Source organism: Pseudonaja textilis, chromosome 2 (genome assembly GCF_049901715.1).
Source record: "Pseudonaja textilis isolate UNSWEBS1 chromosome 2, rPseTex1.2, whole genome shotgun sequence".
NCBI lineage: Eukaryota > Metazoa > Chordata > Lepidosauria > Squamata > Elapidae > Pseudonaja > Pseudonaja textilis.
In genome coordinates, this window is record NC_141991.1 from 239709533 (window position 1) to 239729759 (window position 20227).

General features: G+C 36.1%; 1 protein-coding gene across 4 annotated transcripts in view; it reads left to right on the top strand.

Annotated features, from left to right (window-relative positions):
• Nucleotides 1-20227, top strand: part of ZFR (zinc finger RNA binding protein) — a 41402-nt gene extending 21175 nt beyond the window's left edge. For 2 of the 4 annotated variants that reach the window (XM_087927405.1, XM_026715515.2), the window contains exons 13-20: nt 2853-3058; nt 5112-5262; nt 6568-6709; nt 10908-11005; nt 11841-11936; nt 15070-15181; nt 15347-15444; nt 18817-20227. In XM_087927405.1, coding sequence (XP_087783531.1) covers nt 2853-3058; nt 5112-5262; nt 6568-6709; nt 10908-11005; nt 11841-11936; nt 15070-15181; nt 15347-15444; nt 18817-18996 — 1083 coding nt within the window. In that variant the 3' untranslated portion in view covers nt 18997-20227. The remainder of the gene's footprint in view (nt 1-2852; nt 3059-5111; nt 5263-6567; nt 6710-10907; nt 11006-11840; nt 11937-15069; nt 15182-15346; nt 15445-18816) is intronic. The other 2 variants (XR_015742399.1, XR_015742400.1) reach the window with 1 other exon arrangement.

The following is a 20227-nucleotide window of genomic DNA, read 5'->3' on the forward strand; positions in this document are numbered from 1 at the left end:
ATTTAGTTGATGCTCTGAATAGTAATTTAAGTGCAAAGATCCAGGAGTTCAATTCGCAAAGAATGTAAATCCGTTAGAACAGGGGTCTGCAACCTTAAACACTCAAAGAGCCATCTGAACCCATTTTCCACAGAAAAGAAAACACAGGGAGCCAATAATTTAACAACCAGTGTGAATGGATGGGCGTGGCCAACTTTACATCACTTCCTCCCACCCAGTCACATGAGCCCCCCAGCCACACCTACCCAGCCAGTTGTTAAATTATTTGTCCCTCCCAGCCACCTCTTGCCACACCTGATGGGTCTGTTTTTCATATCTCTCCTCGCCCCCTGGTCTTATCTCTGCTCTGTGTGTGTGTGTGTGTGTGTGTGTCTTTCTCTTGCTCTGTCTCTCCAGCACCTCATCTCTAGCTGGGTCTTTCTGCCTGACAGACTGCAGCAGGAAATGGCGGGCGGCTACTTCTGGCCTTTGTTGGTGCTGGCTGTGCCTCAATCTCTCGGGGAGACGCATGTCCTGCTCTTGACCCTGAGACTCTGGCCCTATCCGTGTCGCGGCTGCTGCTGTTGCTGGGCGAGTGGGGCAAGATCACATTGTGGCTCTGTGTCATAATGAGCTTCAGGGGGAGGAAGGGACCCCCTCTCCCCCATTGTGAAGCATGCTAAATTTCACTGTGCTGTGCAAGGCGCTGCGAGAGCAGCAGGCAGGCCATGCAGGTGGCAACAGCAGCAGCATTGCCCACTTGTCTCTGCAGCAGAGGGATGCGGCTCCAGAGCCGCAAGTTGCCAACCCCTGCTTTAGAATAACCCCTGTCTATATACTTCTAATAAAATCAATACTATGCCTCAAGTAATTGCTTATACAGTATCCGTAACAGACGTAATATTTGCTAGGAATCAATTTGGTTATAATGGTTCATTAATGAAAACTATCAGTTTTGTGGATGTGTGCACACACACACACATATGTGCCTTTGAATTAGTGCTGACTCCTGATTTCTGCATGAACTACTCTTTGCAGTTTTCTTGCCAAGATTTTAGTGGTTTGCCACTACTTCCTTCCTAGCGCTGAGAGAGTCAGTGACTGGCCCAAGGTCATCCAGCTGGGTTTTTGCCTGAGGCAGGACTAGAACTCAATTTCTAGCCCGATGCCAAACTGGGTCTTCCACTCTGAAATCTTATCCTCACAAAACCAATGTATTCTAAATGTATTAAAATTGTGTTAAATCTTCATTATTTGATAGTATAGTGACTGATTTATTCCACAACTTCAATATGCTTAATCGTCTTCAAATTGATCTTAATTGCCCTATGACTAGTTTACTGGCACATAGTTTTGTACAGGCAAAAATATTAAACAGTAATCTTCTGGTAAATTAACAGATTACAATTCATTTGTAAGGAACTGTTTTGTAAAAATGAAGATTGCCAGTTTGAAAATGTTTTTGTAGAATGATTCCTATCATATCATGTTTACATCTGAGCTCCTTTGAACTCATTGTTGTCAACCTCTGACAGGTATAGATTCAACTTACAAAACATACTGATATTTAGTAATAGACTTTTTGTGATGATCCAGGGTGGGATACAAAAGCAACAAAGTCACCAAAACAGGTGAAGTCCCTTTAATTCCTTCAATTTGGCTGTAAAGGTCCAATTATCATTGGAGAAAAAAACTCCCCCACAAACAGTTGCAAAAAGGATGAACTTCCATTCAAACTCAAAATACATATAAATTATAAATAGAAAAACAACAACAACAAAGAACTGAAAAATTAATGAGACAAGGCAGGATAAGGGCTTGAAGATGTCCACAGATATCGAAAGCCAGAACTTAGATGAGAACTGACAGACTAGAAATATTTTTGTGCTTTGCTTCCAGCACTGGCTCATGTACAGTTTGTCCTGTTAAACAGCCCTCACTGCTGCAGCCCATGAAGGGGATCAAGGCCCTTTCCCCCCCCGTGGACCATGCCATTCACATTTCTCCCTTATCTGCTCCTCCCTGTGTGCCCTAAGATAAAGAGGGAATGGGCCTGGGTCTGCCTCTGAATGCCCTGTTGGCCTGTGCCCTTACCCAGTTTTCTCCACAACTTCCAGAGCCACACTCCCACTGTCGGCTGTTCCTCCTCTCCCTTGGAGTCAGATTCTAATGGACATGACACTTTTCGTCTATCAAAACCTCATCTATTGTATAGATTTTTGTAAAGGTTTCTGTCAAGTCAAGATTGATTACATATAAATGTCCATTTCGTTTTCACAATGTGGAAGTAGCTTGCTTTCCCTTTGTTACAGATGTTTTTCAGTGTCTTTGTGTTCTCAGACCTTGGATTTCCTTTTGATCTCCTATGCAGTTAGCCAAAGCTAATCCTGTTCAGCTTTTCTAGGGTGAGCCATGGTTGGTTGGTGTTTGCCACCTAAAGTAAAGCTCTATTCATAGACGATCTTAATTAGAAGTACAAGCACTTCACAAATAAAATTAGACTGACATAATTAAATTTTCTCCTGTTATAGTTGTTACCACAATCACTTGAAATGTAGGCTACTAGCTTGAAATAAGTAGAACTAAGCTTGATTTTTTCTTTCATTTACACCAAAAATATATTCAAAGAAGAAATAAGCTCTAACTCTTTAATTTTGTTTTTGTTTTAAACTAGAATCTAATTCCAGTTATTCAGCCACGTTATGGTTTATGTGGAAGACTTACACCAACTATTTTTAAGACTATACAAGCCTTCTTGATCTGTTCTTCTGAAAAGCAAGGCAATATTTGAAGGGAATAGCAGATATTCAAAAGTAGTAAAGCACAACTATTTGGGAAACTAGCTGAACTTAAGAATTAATTTGTCTTTGTAGCCATTACGTCGACCTGACTCCTCCGATGACCGTTATGTGATGACCAAACATGCAGCTATCTATCCAACTGAGGAGGAACTCCAGGCGGTCCAAAAGATAGTTTCTATCACTGAACGTGCTTTGAAACTTGTATCAGATAACATGACTGATAATGAGAAAAACAAGGCAAAGGAAGGAGACGATAAAAAAGAAGGCAATAAAGACAGGTTTGTTTTTCTTAATCATTCAGTATAATCATTTATTTTGAAAGCTACTATCAGCCATGTTGAGCATGCCAGATAATATAAAACAGAACCATATTTGTGTGAGATCACAACATCGTTCAGATCTTATTCTGAGACTGCTGTCCTGATTCTTGTTTACTATTAATTCCAAGGCCTATGCCTAAACATCTTGGTTTCTGGGGTCAGAGTGTAGGTTAGGACTGTTCATTCAGCAAACATTCAAAATTATGACAGCACTGACCAAAGGGGAATTGTGGCTGATCTATGAAGTTGCAGCTACGGAAGCATCAACTACACACACATGAGCACAATCCAGATAGAGAGTACCATGCTTATAATTACAACCAGTATTCCCTGCCAGCTTCCCTCAAGCAAAGACAATGGGGAAGCTAGAAGGAAGTTGAAAATTGCACTCAATCTTACTGTTTTTTTCACCTGTCCATCTTCCAGAGTGCTTATTTGTAGTATCCCTGATCACCCTGTGGTACCCACACACACTCCAATCTTCTGAGCACCTATCCACAGTACTCCACACACCCATGCACCCAATTGCCTCTCAGCCTTTTTGCCTGGGACTCCTTCCTGTATAATGAAATGTGTGGATGACCTTGGGTGACAAGGGTAACAGATGCTGCCTCTGAAACAATCAGATAGGATTGAGCCACAGTGGCTTAATGGTCAGAGAAGAAATTTAGGAAAGATTTGTCCTAATTGATCAAGCAGTTTAAAATGATGGTGGGAAAGTGTTACCTTCAGACTTACAACATTCTATTAATGTAACCTTGCAATATGGTGAAATTAGCTCAACTAGTCATGTTTCCTGTCTGGTTTACCTGGGAGGGCTGACATGCTAAATGCTTACAACTTGATCCTGGGGATTACAACAGCAAGGACTGTGCTGTTGCTAAGCAATATGGTCTTGTGACATCATGCTTCACAACTTCATCACTTAGCAACAGAAATTCCAGTTCCAGTTGCTATGATAACACAAGGGCTAATGCTAGTGGAACATTTTTTTTCTTGGACAAACCACCAGGAAGGACCTCCTTGTCTTTCATCTGCAATTCTCTTGATCAGATAAAAAGTGATCCCAGCAGTGCAGTAGATATTTGCAATCTAAAAACAGTTTGGCGTATGTTTCCTTGTTCAATGTTTTGTCACCGGACTAATGTAGAAGAACAATGCCAAAAATATCTACCTTGTCATTTACCTCTTCATTGATTGATTCCTCTTAGTTTCAAAGTCAAGCTTTTTGCATCCGAAAAATAAAGGTATTCTTTCATACAGCATATACTGTAATTAAACTATGGAATTTACTGCCATGCAATAAAATCCAACAATTTGAATAACTTCAAAAGAGTTGTTGCTCACATGGGGCTAAATTTCATCAGCATGCCACCTGGAAGCAAAAAATATTGTATAATATTTTTAGGCATTAATTGAAAGAAATAATGAATTGAAAGCAAGAAATAATTGACAAATTAAATATTTAGAGTGGTAACAATTTAAGATGGATTAACTCAATAGGTTACATTTTTAATTATTTTGAAATATTGTTTTAAATTATATTTTCCTCACCTTTTCAAATGTCCCATTTCTTGGTAAAATATGTTGTATTTGTTATGTATGGTTCTGAATAATATCTTCCATTTTAAGAAACAATGTACATGGGAGCAAAAATATGAGTGCTATCTTGTCTATAATGCCTTATATTTGGATTTCAGGCAGTATCAGACTATTCCCGAAGACAAGATTTATTTTAAAGTTATTATTTAATGCATTCAGTAATAGATGTCTTTATGTTTTTTCTTTTCCACATCTTTTAATCTAGCTCACTAATTCTCTGTCATGTCCAGTTTTAGAATGTGGACCTTAAGATATCACATAAAATATGATGCAAAAAATGTTGCGTACCCTGATCAAAAATATGATACCTACTGGACCTTGATTGCTAAATGAATATTTTCTTAAACTAGAATGACAATGAAAATAAGTTATACTTTTCTTCTAATGGAAGCTTAATTTTTTTTTACAGAGCTTTGAAAGGAGTCCTACGAGTAGGAGTATTGGCTAAAGGTCTGCTTCTTCGGGGGGACCGAAATGTCAACCTTGTCTTGCTCTGTGCTGAGAAACCAACTAAAACTTTATTAAGTCGCATTGCTGAAAGTCTACCCAAGCAACTTGCCGTATGTATGGTGTTAACTTTGGTTTGCACTTTTATAAAGATTGAAGGTTCTGACAGTAAATGAATCCCTTTCATTTATTTTAAAGCAGGTAAATTAATTATGAGCTAATTTTCAAACAGAAGCTATTATAGCAGAAAAGAGGCTATGTCCAGCAAGATCTGTAGTATTTGTTGGAGTAGAGGATATGAATAATAACCTAAAGGTCTAGAAAGTGGCAACTGTAAAGTGTTCTTCAATTTTCTTTCACTCTGCTTTTGAATGAGAAGACATATACTTCGGGAGAGTTTTTTGACCTTGAAGTGATCATCTTCTTTCCATTATACTATAAATATATCTGGTCTTAAGAAGACCAATAGCCACTTTTTGCCTAATATCTAATTTTTCCTCTCCTTTTTCCTCCATCTTCCCATCTCCAGTGCTACCTTCAACATTCCATAGGTCATGGAAAAAGAGAGGTGCTTTTTTGTAATTTATAATGTAATATCCATTAAGTATCTTACTTTGAAGTAATGCTATATACTTGTAAGATTATAAGTACCCAAGTTGAGTATTAAAGGGAATTATTTACTCCATATTTGATCAACAATTATATCTACTTGATATGTTTCAGTATATATATTTGAAGCAAGTGCACGATAAATCTTTAAGTTTAAAATATAAGTTTGTGTTATTGCTTTAAAATTGGAGGAGAGGCCAAGGTTAACAAAAAACCATGTGCATTATTTATAGTGCAATTAATATTTTTTCTTTGAAGATAGGAAGCAAGACATTTCTCTCTATAGGGAATCATGTGGAGCTCATCTTTATTCTGGTGGATTATTACATTTGCAATGGATTGACTTTATTACATTGAATAGAAATTAGAACAAATTGTGTCAGTCCAAAAGGGAGAGTATGCTAATAAGCTGTAATGAGAAAGCAGAAATTTTAAACAATTGAACACATGTATTACAATGTCAGGGTTTTTAGTCAAGCTAGAGGTTGTCCTTGTTAACTGAACATTTCATTAAACGTGGGTGTGATGGTGCAGTACTTATGAATGGTCCTTAATTCTGGCTGTCACACCACACCTGTGACCACGTAATTGCCATGGTGGCCTAATGGTTAGGATGTAATATTGCAAGCTAATTCTGCCAACAGCCAGCAGTTCGATTCTCACTGGCTCAAGGTTGACTCAGCCTTCCATCCTTCCAAAGCCAGTAAAACGAGGCACCAAACATAAAATGAAGCAATAAATCAAAAAAGAGGGGGGAAACAGTACTTCTCTAATTTATGAAAAAGTTTTAATGTTTTTCCTTCCTGTAGGTAATCAGCCCTGAGAAATATGAAATAAAATGTGCTGTACAAGAAGCAGCAATCATTTTGAATTCATGCGTGGAACCAAAAATGCAAGTGACAATAACTTTGACATCACCAGTGATTCGGGAAGAGAACATGAGGGATGGAGGTTCGAAATCTGTTAAAAGATTTTCAATTTTAATTAATACTATTCTAAGATTGCAAGTCCTGGAAGGCAACATGCTGGCATGTGATACACATTCAATTCAGTTATAGGAAACCTTTGCAAGAGTGTATTTTTAAAAATACCTTCATTCTTATTTTATTTATTGTAATTAACAACCTCAGATTTCTGGAAAAGGTTATTTTTATTTATTTTGTTTTTTTAATTTCACTGGAAAAATCTTCAGAAAATAAAACATTTTCACTGCAAGCATTACAAGCCCAACATGAAGAAATGTTCTTCTGTAAAAAGAAATTGCATTAGAAATCAAAGTGTGCCTCTGACTTTAGATCAGTCTTATTATTTAATATATGGATTGCTGTATTTCATGTCTAAATGCATAGTTTATTTTAATTTAAAAACACTTGTGACTTTGCTTGGAGCAAGGTGTGTATTTTTTTCCAGTTTTTTGAGGTTGATTTTTGCTCTAGAGAGTCATTATTTATGGAGCTCCTGGTGTTGATCAGAGTGTTTTAACCGAACAGTACACATGCAGTGTGTTTATAGTATAAAGAGGTACCTGAGATCAGATAAAGTGGATATGGAGCTTTGAAAAGCAGTATGGATTTATAATCTCTGCAGTCCTACTGTGCCAGCAGCGTTGCTTTAGGGTCACTTCTGTTATCTTTTGAAAGCTACAGATGTTTTAAAGCCAGCAAGCATGATAATTTAATGTCTGCAATGTGTTGGCTCTATATTGGGTCAGATAAAGTGAACTTTATTTTCTTTTTCTAACATCTGCAAAATAAGCATTGTCACAAAGTTAAATTATTGTCTAGCATTAAAAAAAAGTTACATTGTTGACTCTGTTAAAATTCTTGGTAGGGGCGAGAGATAGGTTGCGTATGTGCAGCCAGAGAATGAATTCATAGCAGTATAATTTAAGAAAACTTTATCCAAAAGCTTCTTTGAAAACATTAGTGTACATTTAAATTGAAGGCTTTATATCCAGTAGAGACATTACATGCAAAGAGAAAAAAAAGTTTGCCTAATTGCCATGAGTTGAATTTTTCATAGTTATATGCAAATGTAACCATACATGGCATATAAAGATTACCATCCAAAATATTGCTTATGAAAATACGCCACATTTTTGTTCTTTTTTACTAGAGCATTTGAATTCTGCACACATTGCTCTCTGTCTCAAAAGAAAACAAAGCTCTATTTTTATCTGATCCAGATTTGAATTACAGTTGCTATTCTAAGTTTAATTCACTTGCTAAATATTACCTTGAAGAAAGAAAAGCTTTTATTTTGAATAATTTCCTCAAGACACTGAGCAGCTTTAAACAAATATGCAAAAAAGTTTGAAATGTTTAAATGATGATGCTTAAAAGCAGATTTGCAATAAACAAGAGTCTGTAAAGATTGTTGCTTATTTGTTGCAAAATATTTTTTTTTACTCCAGCTAATGCTCGGTGTCTTAAAAAGGTTGATGGAATTTAGCTGGCTTTGGGAGTTGAATTCAGGTGACAAGGAAGGCTTTGTTGGAAGAGTCCAATATTTACTTTAATGTATTCTTGTTTGATAAATGATATCTTTAATCCTGTGTGGTCCTATTCAGTTACAAACTGAAGAGGGAGATGAAAGGAGAAGGTAACACAAAACTGTTAACTGTTAGTTTTGCTTTGCAGTTTTGTGCATTCAACAGTAAATTTTACTGAATTTGTTCTGAATATAATACTAAAAATGCTTGAAACAGCTGTGGAATGTGTTTCTTCAGCAAAATATTTCTGTTTTTATGTTTGTTTTTTTATCCTTAGCTTTGTTAGTCCCCATCCAAAGCCTTCTAGCAGAGACAATTGAATCCTGTCAGGGATTGATACCAAGACATCGGAAGGATTTTTGACCAAGGTTTTTAAAGCTCAGTGTCACACCTGCCATATTTGAACAATGAGGGTGTTTGGTTGCATAGTCCTAGCATTTACTGTTACTTTTGTGTTGGTTTTTTTTCTTCTTCTTGTCCTTGTCTTTCTCTCTGGAATTACGCAGTGTTCACACTAATGTTGAAATAGTTGACTGGGTAATACTTAATACATACCTGGAATTGAAAGAGCATGTTAACATTTTAATAATGAAATAGTGTGGACACAGCATGTCTTACTGAAGATTAACCCCTTATATACAGAATACAGAAAAGCAATCACTTTAAAAATGATGGCTAATGTTTAATTCATTGATTAAGGACTAGAATTTAAGGGGTTAATCCATTTGGAATCTTAAAACAGATGCAAAAATCCACGTATAGGAAAGCTGTTTTTATGGATATCCAGCCTAGATGTCTTCCCAATTTCTGTAGCTGCTTTGGCATCTTTTGATGACTCCCAAGTTTCAGAGTTGATTTATGGATGGATATTATTTATCTTACACTGAGGTCAATGGCAAGATGCTAACTAATTGTAATAGAGCCAAATCACATATCTTCTCTTACTCATAAATTATATATGGTTATTAATAAACATTATTGACATAAAGTGTTTGAAATGCTAGTGTTCATTTTTAAATATTTAAGAATAATTATTTAAGACTTCTGCAATAAAGTAACTGAAGTCATAAGTACAAGCTGTATAAAGTAGAATAAACTGCCTACATTGGCAATATTCATTGCTATAAACCTTAAAAATACCTTACCAAATAATAATGATGACTTTGGCCTCAGATGATTCTTTTATCTTTACATTTCTTTTGCCTTTCACTTGACAGTATCTATCATCTTAATGCCTTCTTTCACTTGCTTTCAAATCTTCAATTAGTAGATATCAATCTTCACTTGTATAGGGATAGCCAGTAAAAGGCACAATATAAACCCAGTAAATCCCATGGGAAAATATTCATGAGGATTTCCACAGACATATCATTCTCTATAAAATTGAAATATTCTGTACCTAAATCAAGTATGACATAATTTCAAGTTTGATATTTCCTCTTGACCTGTTTCTCTTCGTGTCTTCATTGACGATGATTGTCAAGCCCAATCTATTAATTCCTTGGCTTTACATTCTTTCCTTGGTGTGTTTTTTGAGTGTTTGATTTGCTGTTACTGGTATGTTTGCTTAGGTTACATTTTAATGTTCAGTTGTGTCTTGTGGCACATTAAATGTTTATTGTAACAGCAAGCTCACTTTGGCAAAAATCAAAATCTGTCGCTAAGTTGTAGTTTCAAAATCACAGTTACTTAAAATCGATATAAAATTATACCTGCCACATGTTTAGACACATTTGGCAAAATCATTTTAAGGTTTTGAATAGGTACAGTGTTTTTCTTTCTATAGAACTTTTGGTCTTCATGGTTTCGGGTTTTTCCCACCTTTTTCTTCTCTTAAATCTTTCTAGTTTTCTCTTGGTATCTTTCTAGATGAAATTGGGATGGATATATATGGCATACACTTTCATACTATAAGGCCAAAACAGAGTAAGAAATATGAAAATGTACAGATGCCTGGCTTAAATGTTTGTACAGTACTTCACATTTCTTTCAACTCCATAAAATTAAATAGCCTTGATTGTTCTATCAATACACTTTGTCCTTACATTCATGTGAGATATTGTTGTACCTTCAGAGTACCTGAGAATTTTAACTGGGACTATGTTTCAAGATAACATGTGGTCATTTTAAGTTGTCTCAACAAACACAGGGCACAATTCACTGGGAAAGTTTCCTGCACAAGTTTCATTAAAATGAATGGGAAATCTGTACAAATGCCCATTCAGTTCAATGAAGCCTGCACAGGAGAATTTCCAGATCGATTTTGCTCACAGTTTGTTGTAACTTTTACTTCATTCAAGTGGATTTTTGTGTTCCTTCTGTCTTGTGTTTCCCGTGCTGGTGCACTGTGTCCAACCATTCTTCCTTCAACATGTTAATTTTAGGGGGAAATCATTTTCCCAGTAGATGTTCTTCACCAGTAGATGAGTGTAAAAAGATAAGATTGAGAGCTAACTTTTTGTTATGCTCTTGACCATTTTTCATATTGGACTAAATGATACACAGTTTAAGGAAGATTGCTGATGATATATATACATCGGAGACAGGGATTTCAAAATAAATGGCATGTGTGACATGGAAGCTATTTTAAGGAACTGTCTTGCTCACCTGGTCAAACACCCATTCCTCACTGCATTTTGCCAATTCAATCCATTTTAGATGTAACTTCGGGTATGGTGAAAGACCCACCGGACGTCTTGGACAGGCAAAAATGCCTTGACGCTCTGGCTGCTCTACGCCACGCTAAGTGGTTCCAGGTTCGGAACATCATTTTACTTTCTTCTTGTAGCCTTATGAGAGAGAGTAGTTCAGTTGTTCAGTTAGATGTTAAACTACACCAAAAAGGGGGAGGAAAAATCCAGGTTGCCCATAGTGAATATATGTACACCTATATAAAATTAAATGGCTAGACGGGGGAGGGGAATCATCTTTGAAGATTTGTACAGAAGAACTGTTTGTTCAGTTCTTACCAATTTGATGTCAACTTGTTTTTCTGACCAGATAGCGAGGTTGAATATTTGGCTCGCTCTGGGGGAATTGTATGTTTGGTATCTGTTATGTATTCCATAAGGCTGCAGAGTAACTTTGCTTTAAATAACAGAATGTGTGTTTAAAGCTTTGTGTTTTAGGTGTAAGACTTTTACTTTTTTATTTTTTTAAGCTCATTAAGTGTAGGGAATGAAAGGTGAGAAACTATTTGGTTCTGTGACTTTGCGCTTCAGCAAAGGCACAAGCAAGAAACCAAACAGATTCCCACAGCCTTTCATTCTCTCTACTTGTTAGCTCTTTACTTTTTGTATTTCTATTATAGGAAGGTAATTGTATTTGCTGTTACAAATAAATCTTAGGTCAAAGTGTGCAGGAATTCAAGGCATATTAGACTTGTAATATAACCTGTGCACCTTGACTTGTTAAGCTACTAACCATGGCCTAAAATGCTTCTGTAAATGGCAGCTCCTGAAATGTCTCCAAGTGACTTATTTATTTTCTGTGTTTGAGCTTCCATTGAGCAGTGGCATTTTAGCTTTTCTAAGAGGCCTCTTTTTCTATTGGTGCTGGGGTTGATTAACTTGATTTTGTATTGCTCTCAAGGCTAGAGCTAATGGTCTGCAGTCCTGTGTCATTATCATTCGTATTCTTCGTGATCTCTGTCAGCGAGTGCCAACTTGGTCTGACTTTCCAAGCTGGGTAAGTAGTGTTTTAAAGCCATGAGTATGTTATCACAAGTTATGTATCGTATTTGCATTGGTATATTTCCTATCAGAGGCATTGTTTAGTCAGTTTCTCAGACCTTGTTGATTTCAGTCAAAAGCTACATTACAATAGATCCTTGATTTTATAGACCTTGATTTAAGATAAAACAAACAAAACTTAATTTCCAGCAATACAGACTTTGCCAAAAGCAAGATGAAGTTCATTGTACGGCAGATAATTTGAACAATGTCTTTACTTTTTATGTTCGTTACATGAACATACATGGCTCCTTGCAAGAGTATACATGACTCTTTATGCACATATAAAATTCCATTGCTATTTAACAGACATTCAACTCTTAACACAGAGACACTGCTTTCCTCAAAGGGCTATTAAAATGAAGATTCATTATCCATCTATTATGTTGACTACTTTGATAACATACATAGAACAGGATGATCATGGATGACTAAAATGATATATTTTAGAGAATAAAATCTTAGAGTAAAAGATTTTTAGCAATAGGAAACTTTTCAATAAAGATAAGATAAAGCAACAAGTGAGTGACAAATTACCATGGGTCTTTTGGTATCAAGTCAAATCTCTTTTGAGCAATAGAAATATTAGATCTTCAGTAATAGCAGTATCAAGAGTTTAATATTTCACTATTTAGAACAACCAAAAGCAGCAATCTCAAACATGTATAGGGTATATTGCAATTAGATTGAAGATCTACCACCTTGGAATACAGATTTTAGTAATCTCATGCAAGAGATGATTTGGTAGATATTGTGGAAATCGGCTTCAGTATAAGAACTACAAGATAAATCACTGGTGTTTGACTTCCAATTAGATTGGCACACGCATATTAAAATTATTCTTCCAAATATTGGAGAGATCATAAAAAGGGTTATTTCTGATTTGTGGTGGTGATCATGTGATAAAGCTATATCCTTTTGAGGTAAGATTTTGTGGAGATAGTTAACATTAAAGAATTGAATGCTCCCCAGAGTTAGTTTAGTGCACTTATTTACAGGATCAAACCTTATGCTTAAAAATAAAAAAATATGTCTAATTTTAGCAGCCAAAATGATAATTGTACAATATTGGAAAACTCTAGATAACATAACATTTAAGATGTAGATTAACAAGGTCTCTTCAACTGTCACATTAAAGAGAAAAAATAGAAAAAGTTAAAATAATAAGACAGGAGGAACCACAATTTTATTACATTTGGATGGATTTTATAATTTATCTCAATAGTAATACAGTATAATACAGTATATTTTACATATAGAATAATTTTGTAATATATGGTTTCTCTATTTACGTTGTAAGTTCTTTTTTATATTTTCTACATTATTTCTTTCTTGTGTATCTTGGATTATTACCTGATACTATTTATTATTTATAGTTCAGAAAAACAATAAATACAAAAATTATCTGTTATATCACAGCAAAATGAAATATTTCTAAATAAGGAAAAGCCCATTCAATATTTTAACATCTATTTATTGCAAACTGTATATTTTATATGGTAGTGCTGGGAAAGGTAGAATTAGCAAAAACAAAAATAAAATGTAATCTTCCTCCATACTGACATAAATATGACAGTATAATTGGTTACAGGAAGGTGAAAGTTTTCTTTATGTTAGACTGTCTGAAACTGAAAGCTATGGGCAGGTATTGGGTGGGGAGGTGGGGTTCAGGGATGCTGTGGGCAGGTGCAAGCAGGTGAAAAATCAGAGGGGGCAACTTCCATCCTCCTATCAGCTTTCCCATTGATTTTGCTTGTGGGGAGTCAACAGGAAATGTTAGAAATCTGCAATCACATGACAATGGTCCACTGCGACATCATAATTGTGAGCCAGGTACTGATATCCCAGATCATGATCACAGGAACCACTGTATTGGTTAAAACTCTAAGGATCAGTTGAAAGTCTTCTTCATTCAACACCATTGTAACTTTGAATGGTCACTGAACGATTGATTATAACTCAAGGACTGCCTGATTTCAATTTGCAAAATGTCTTCCTCATGGTTGTTTTCCAAGAAGATCCTTTTTCTGGTAGCAGTTGCTTTATCTAAGAGGATTTTAGATCTGTTAGTTCCATTCAGTTAGAGAACACAAATTGGTTTTTCAGAGGAATACTATAATTCTATGAACCAGGCTCTACTCCATTCAATAGCTAACTCCCTTCCGAAAAAACATGAATATCTTGCTTGTGCAATAAGACTTGTTCATAAAGGGCCCAGCAAGCCTTGCAAGCTAGATTTGTTTCCTGCATTCAGCATTATCTTTGTGGTGATGTAAGACTATGATGTACAAGGCTTTCTTATAAGAAGCATCTTATAGTACATCCTGCAAGGAAGACAACAGTATTTCCAGCGTTCTTCACAAACCAGCCACTTTAACTTTACCTACATGAACTAAAAGTTGACATATTCATTTTTGTTGAATAAATTTGTTAGAAGGAGCATGAAAGATAATTCCTGATTCCTAAAATTCAGCCAAAGTATTTTGCTTGTATTCCATTCATAATATATACTGGAACATTAGTTACTAAAAGGTTTAGAATGATAAGTAGAATCATCCAGATACCCTCTCAAGCAATAGCAGTGTCTTTCTTTCAGGTGCAAACAACCAGCATCGCCAATGAATAGTCTCAGGCAGAACATACATTGTTAGTTACCTATGTTACAACAACTTCACCAGGCTGACTGCATTCCCTTGTGAACAGTCAGCTGAGGCTTCAGGGATTCTGGTTGACGTGTTGCATTCTGCAGCACAAGGACTCTGTAGTCACACACACACACACCCTCCAGTCTAGCTGGAGATTCCTCCACCTAATAACAGGTTACACCATTACCACTGTTCACTCTGTTGGTCTCTCACAGAGACTATTTTTTACTTACCTTCTCCTAAGCAAGCTTATTGGCATAGTTGTTACCATAGGTTTAGCCATGGATGGAATGTGATCACTGCCTTTCCCAGGGAGTGTAAGACTTTAACCTATTATTAGTGAATTCTGGTGCACTGACCAGAAGGAACTTCCACAGTAATAAGTTTTGCTATGTGATTTAAATGAAAATGTAGGCAGTGGCTTATTTTTGCTTATTTATTTAGGCAATGGAATTATTAGTAGAAAAGGCAATTAGCAGTGCTACTGGACCGCAAAGCCCTGGAGATGCATTGAGAAGAGTATTTGAGTGTATATCTTCAGGAATTATCCTAAAAGGCAAGTTGATTGATACCCAAAATCAGTAATTTCTTGATAGTTTTGCTGATTATTTATTAAATTTATACTGTCCTTCTCACTATCCAAAGCAACTCTTTGATATATTCTTTCTTTAGATTTTAGTAAGGATGAAATTATAGTTCTGGTATGTCTGGTTTCTTGTAGGTGGTCCTGGTCTTCTCGATCCTTGTGAAAAAGATCCTTTTGATACACTGGCTTTAATGACAGATCAACAAAGAGAAGACATTACTTCAAGTGCACAGGTAATTTGAATGTTGTGAATTATGAACATTTTGAAGATAAACAAGCCAACAGTATAATTTGAGCTGAAAACCAATTGTGTTACCCAGTAGTATTTAACACTTCTTTTCAAGTAAATTGATTTTTTTTTATGTAACTTAGTAATTTAAATTTTTTTTGAGTCAGGCTGAATTTGTTTTGATTTGATGGACACTTCCATACAGTTTTCTTGTTAATGGCATCAAAGCGTTTGCTACTGCATTCTTTATGTTTTTGTTTAATTTCTTGCCTAGTTTACAGCCCCAATATTCCCTAGTTGTGCTGTCATTTTATTTATAAATTACTGCTCTTGACTTTAAAATTGAAGTCACTAATTAAACAACAGTAGATGAGCAACAATGAAATGTTATGTAGGAAATTTTAGCTGGTACCTGCTTGCCTCATTATGCATATAACGTAGTTACCAAATACTAAAACACTTACTAGGTCCCCCATGGTGTCCTATGATTCATGTATATTGGACAATGTCTTTAGAGCTCAATTCAGAATCTTCTAGAGCTTGTAGAATTAACTGGCTGGAATCCTGTTTCTCTCCCTCACCTCCCCATGCCAGACAATTAAGTATGACTTCCATTGTGAGCCCCATTTTTTTGAACTACCATAGTATTGGTTGAGCTGATTTCCCTGGGTTTTTTTCCCCTTCTTCTGTCGACTCTTCTCAAAACTTCATCATAACAGGATAAGTTATTCATCATGATCGGTCTTTCAGTCTTATTACTCTCAGAACCCATTTTGCAAATGCTGGCACTGGAGCATAGTAAATGCTTTTTCTGCTTAGATGAAGATCATAGTTGGCTTATTCAGACACCCACTTCCTGGGAGCAGCTTTTAAAGGTAGCAGTTTCTAAAGCATTTGTGTCTTTTCAGCTTCTTTCACACCTCCATTGCCCATCGAGCATTGGACCCTACATCACTATTATAGGCATTGGAGAAAAAAATCACTTAATAAGGGTTCAAAGCCTTCTGTGCGGTCAGCCAACCTAATTCTATGCAAGACAAAAAAAAAAGATGGACAAAGGGCTGTTACTTCCCTGATTCCAGGTCTCTAATTCTTCTCCATCATGTCCTTTTCCAACCCTGATATCACAGATTCTGTTATTGATGGCCTTTGTACCTCGTATTGCTCAGTTGACTCCAGCTTCTCCTCATATACAGAAATCAATCTCAGAAGAAGAGATCTGAAATAGGCTTGCCTTAAGATCTATTCCTCCATAATACCTTATCTCCCATCATAAGTGCCGTTTGGACAAAGATCCCTGTCTTTGTCTCAGTAATTCAGCCCTGCATTTCCTGAGATGACATGTATCTTGTGAAGTCTCAAATTGTAATGCATGCTATTTCATTCTGTCATGGGGTTCATGCCAATGTCTCTGAACTTGACAATAATGATTTTGTACTACAGTTATCCTGAATATCCTTCACAGGCTTTAGATGTTTTCTATAACAAATTTTCATCCCACTCATATTTTGACCAAAGTATCAAACTTTCAGCTAGAACAGGGGTCTTCAAACTTGACAGCTTTAAGATTTGTAGACTTCAGCTCCCAAAATTCCTCCTCCAGTCATGTTAGCTCAGGAATTCTGGGAGTTCAAATCCACAAGTCTTAAAGCTGTCAAGTTTGAATACTCTTGAGCTAGAAGAACTTTGACATCCCGTATCAAGATGTTTTAGCCAGATGTTGGCATTGTTTAGCAAATTTATAGACATCAGCCTGAAGGCTCCAAATGACCATCATTCAACTCTGATTCTCATCTACACCATACATTATGGGATCACATGGCTCACTTTTAAGATCTATGTGATTCCGTATAGATGATATTTAGGTTTTCTGGAGCATTTTGAAAATTTATCATTTTATGTTCTAGATTAAATTCTTACCATATACCATCATTTCCAAGCATCTCATTTCTTCCTTCTTGGAAAAAAAAATCTCTTGAGGACTAGATTCCTCTCATTTTTTCTTTATTGCATTTTTCATAGGTTCTTTAATAAGTCTAGACAGTCACCAGTTAGAGACCATTGACATGGAAACTTTTTATATATATCAATGCTCTCACCACTGATAGATTGATCTCAGCATGGAAAGTTCACATCCAAGACTTCTGAATCGAAGACTCTGAATATAAACATAGACATCACAGAATGCCACTTGAGCTTTTCATAGTTTGGAATTCTACGGTAATTGGATAACGACTTAGATGAGGGAGTAGAAGGGGAACTTACCAAATTTGCGGATGATACTAAGCTGGCAGGAATAGCTAACACCCAAGAATATTGGCTCAAGATCCAGATGGATCTTGACAGACTAGAACACTGGGCCGTATCTAATAAAATGAAATTCAGTGTAGAGAAAAGTAAAGTCCTACACTTAGGCAAGAAAAACCAAAAGTACAGATATAGACTGGGTGAAACCAGGCTCAATAGCAGTAACTGTGAGAGGGATCTTGGAGTCTTGGACAACCAGCTAAATATGACCCAGCAGTGTGCAGCAGCAGCCAAAAAAGCTAATGCAATCCTAAGTTGCATTAACAAAGGGATACAATCAAGATCAAGGGAAGTACTAATACCACTCTGTAAAGCCTTAGTAAGACCACACCTAGAGTACTGCATCCAGTTTTGGTCACCACACTATAAAAGAGATGTTGAGACTCTAGAAAAAGTACAGAGAAGAGCAACCAGGATGATTAGGGGACTGGAGGCTAAAACATACAATGAAGAACGGTTGCAGGAACTGGGCTTGGCTAGTCTATTGAAGAGAAGGACCAGGGGACACAAAATAGCAGTCTTCCAATATCTGAGGGGCTGCCACAGAGAGGAGGAAGGGGTCAAGCTATTTTCTAAAGCACCTGTAGGCCAGACAAGGAATAATGGATGGAAACTGAACAAGAAGAAATTTAACCTGGAAATAAGGAGAAACTTTCTGACAGTGAGAACCATCAACCAGATGAACAGCTTTCCCTTGGAAGTTGTGGGAGCACCATCACTTGAGACTTTCAAGGAGAGATTGGACTGCCATTTATCAGAAATGGTGTAGGGTCTCCCGCTTGGGCAGGGGATTGGACTAGATGACCTGCAAGGTCCCTTCCAACTCTGATTATCTGTTAAAGTCTGCCTATCAAATTATTCTGTAAACTAGCAATTACCAAATGTGTAGAGATGCATAACTGATGTAATTCACAGATGATTGGAGTTCCAGGTAACTAATTCCTGTACTGAAAAAATGTGTTAAATAAGAGTTTTGCTATAGAAATGATATTGAAATTAACCAGCCTCTGTTCTTATGAAGTTGAAATTCAATCCATTTTATTTCCTTTTTCCTTCCTTCTGCTACAAGTTTGCCCTGAGACTCCTTGCATTCCGTCAGATCCACAAAGTTCTAGGAATGGATCCTTTGCCCCAGATGAACCAGCGTTTCAATATTCACAGCAATCGAAAAAGGAGAAGGGACAGTGATGGAGTTGATGGATTTGAAGCTGAGGGGAAAAAAGACAAGAAAGACTATGATAACTTTTAAGCAAGAAATTTCTGTGTGCATTGTTAACACAAACAAGGTGAAAACCGAAGCCATTTGTTGTAAAAATAATTCTTAATATCTGTTCAAGTACAACCACCCCCAAAGGTTACAAACACTTTTGTGTGGCATTCACACCATTTTAAAGGATGTGCAGACTTAATTATGATAGAAAAAGATTACTAATGAAAACTGTATTTCAATTTTTGGTTTGTTTTAGCCTGCCTCCTTTCTTTAGGTTTTAAAATATAACTCTTGATTTATGTTCTTTATGTTAACTGGTCACTGTGTACTTAAGTTGTAACTGTATTTAATACATTATTAACGTGTTTCAGTTGCTTTGTGTATTTGCAAATATGTTTAGAATTTGTACTTACCTTTCACACTTGTAAGTTGCTTTGTATTACAAATGGTAAATACAGCTCCTCCGTCACTTAATATTTTATAGCAGAACACTTTTTTGTAAAGTGGGGCTGCAGGACTGTTTCTCCTCAATGTGAAGCATTAACAATCTCTTATCCTGATATTTAAGTGCTTTCAATATAACATTTCTGCCAATTCCATGGCATTTGTCTATCTAGTGATATAATGGTGTAATTAAGACAGATTTATGTTATTCTAATCAGGTTTGTTGTTAGTTACACATTAGCAGTATAAAAGCAAAATGTATGCAGTATGAACAGCAACTTTAGCAATTCATTAAAAATGGCATGATTTTGTTTTTTAATAGAATGGCTTTTTAATGGCTTCATGTCTAGGGCTTTGTTCAGTTAACTTTCACGTAGCAAGGCCAAAAAATAATTTTCTGAAATATTGCAGAAACTGTAAACAAGAGGACAGTTTTTTCTGTTTGGGAAGAGTTTGGCTAACTATTTTTGGAGAGCTTTATAAGTATGGTAATAATACCATTAGCTCTGAGTTAAAAATAATTGTTTGCCATATCCGTGCCTATGAAGGGGTTCCTTTGCTGTTTTTGTACCAAATTATACAGTGATTTTCATTTAAACCTAAAATTGAAGATAACAGTATCTCACATAAATTGAAGGCTATGCTATAAAGGAAAAATAGCAGAAAATTATTTGCGGCCATAATGTATGCTTACCTCTCCTTCAAACAGCTAAATATTATAGTGGTGTAATTCAGTCTACATCTGCCTGTTGATGTATGCTTTGGTTCACAGATGTGATTTGTTACAACACTACAGTTGAATACACAAATAAAGAGTAAAAATGTA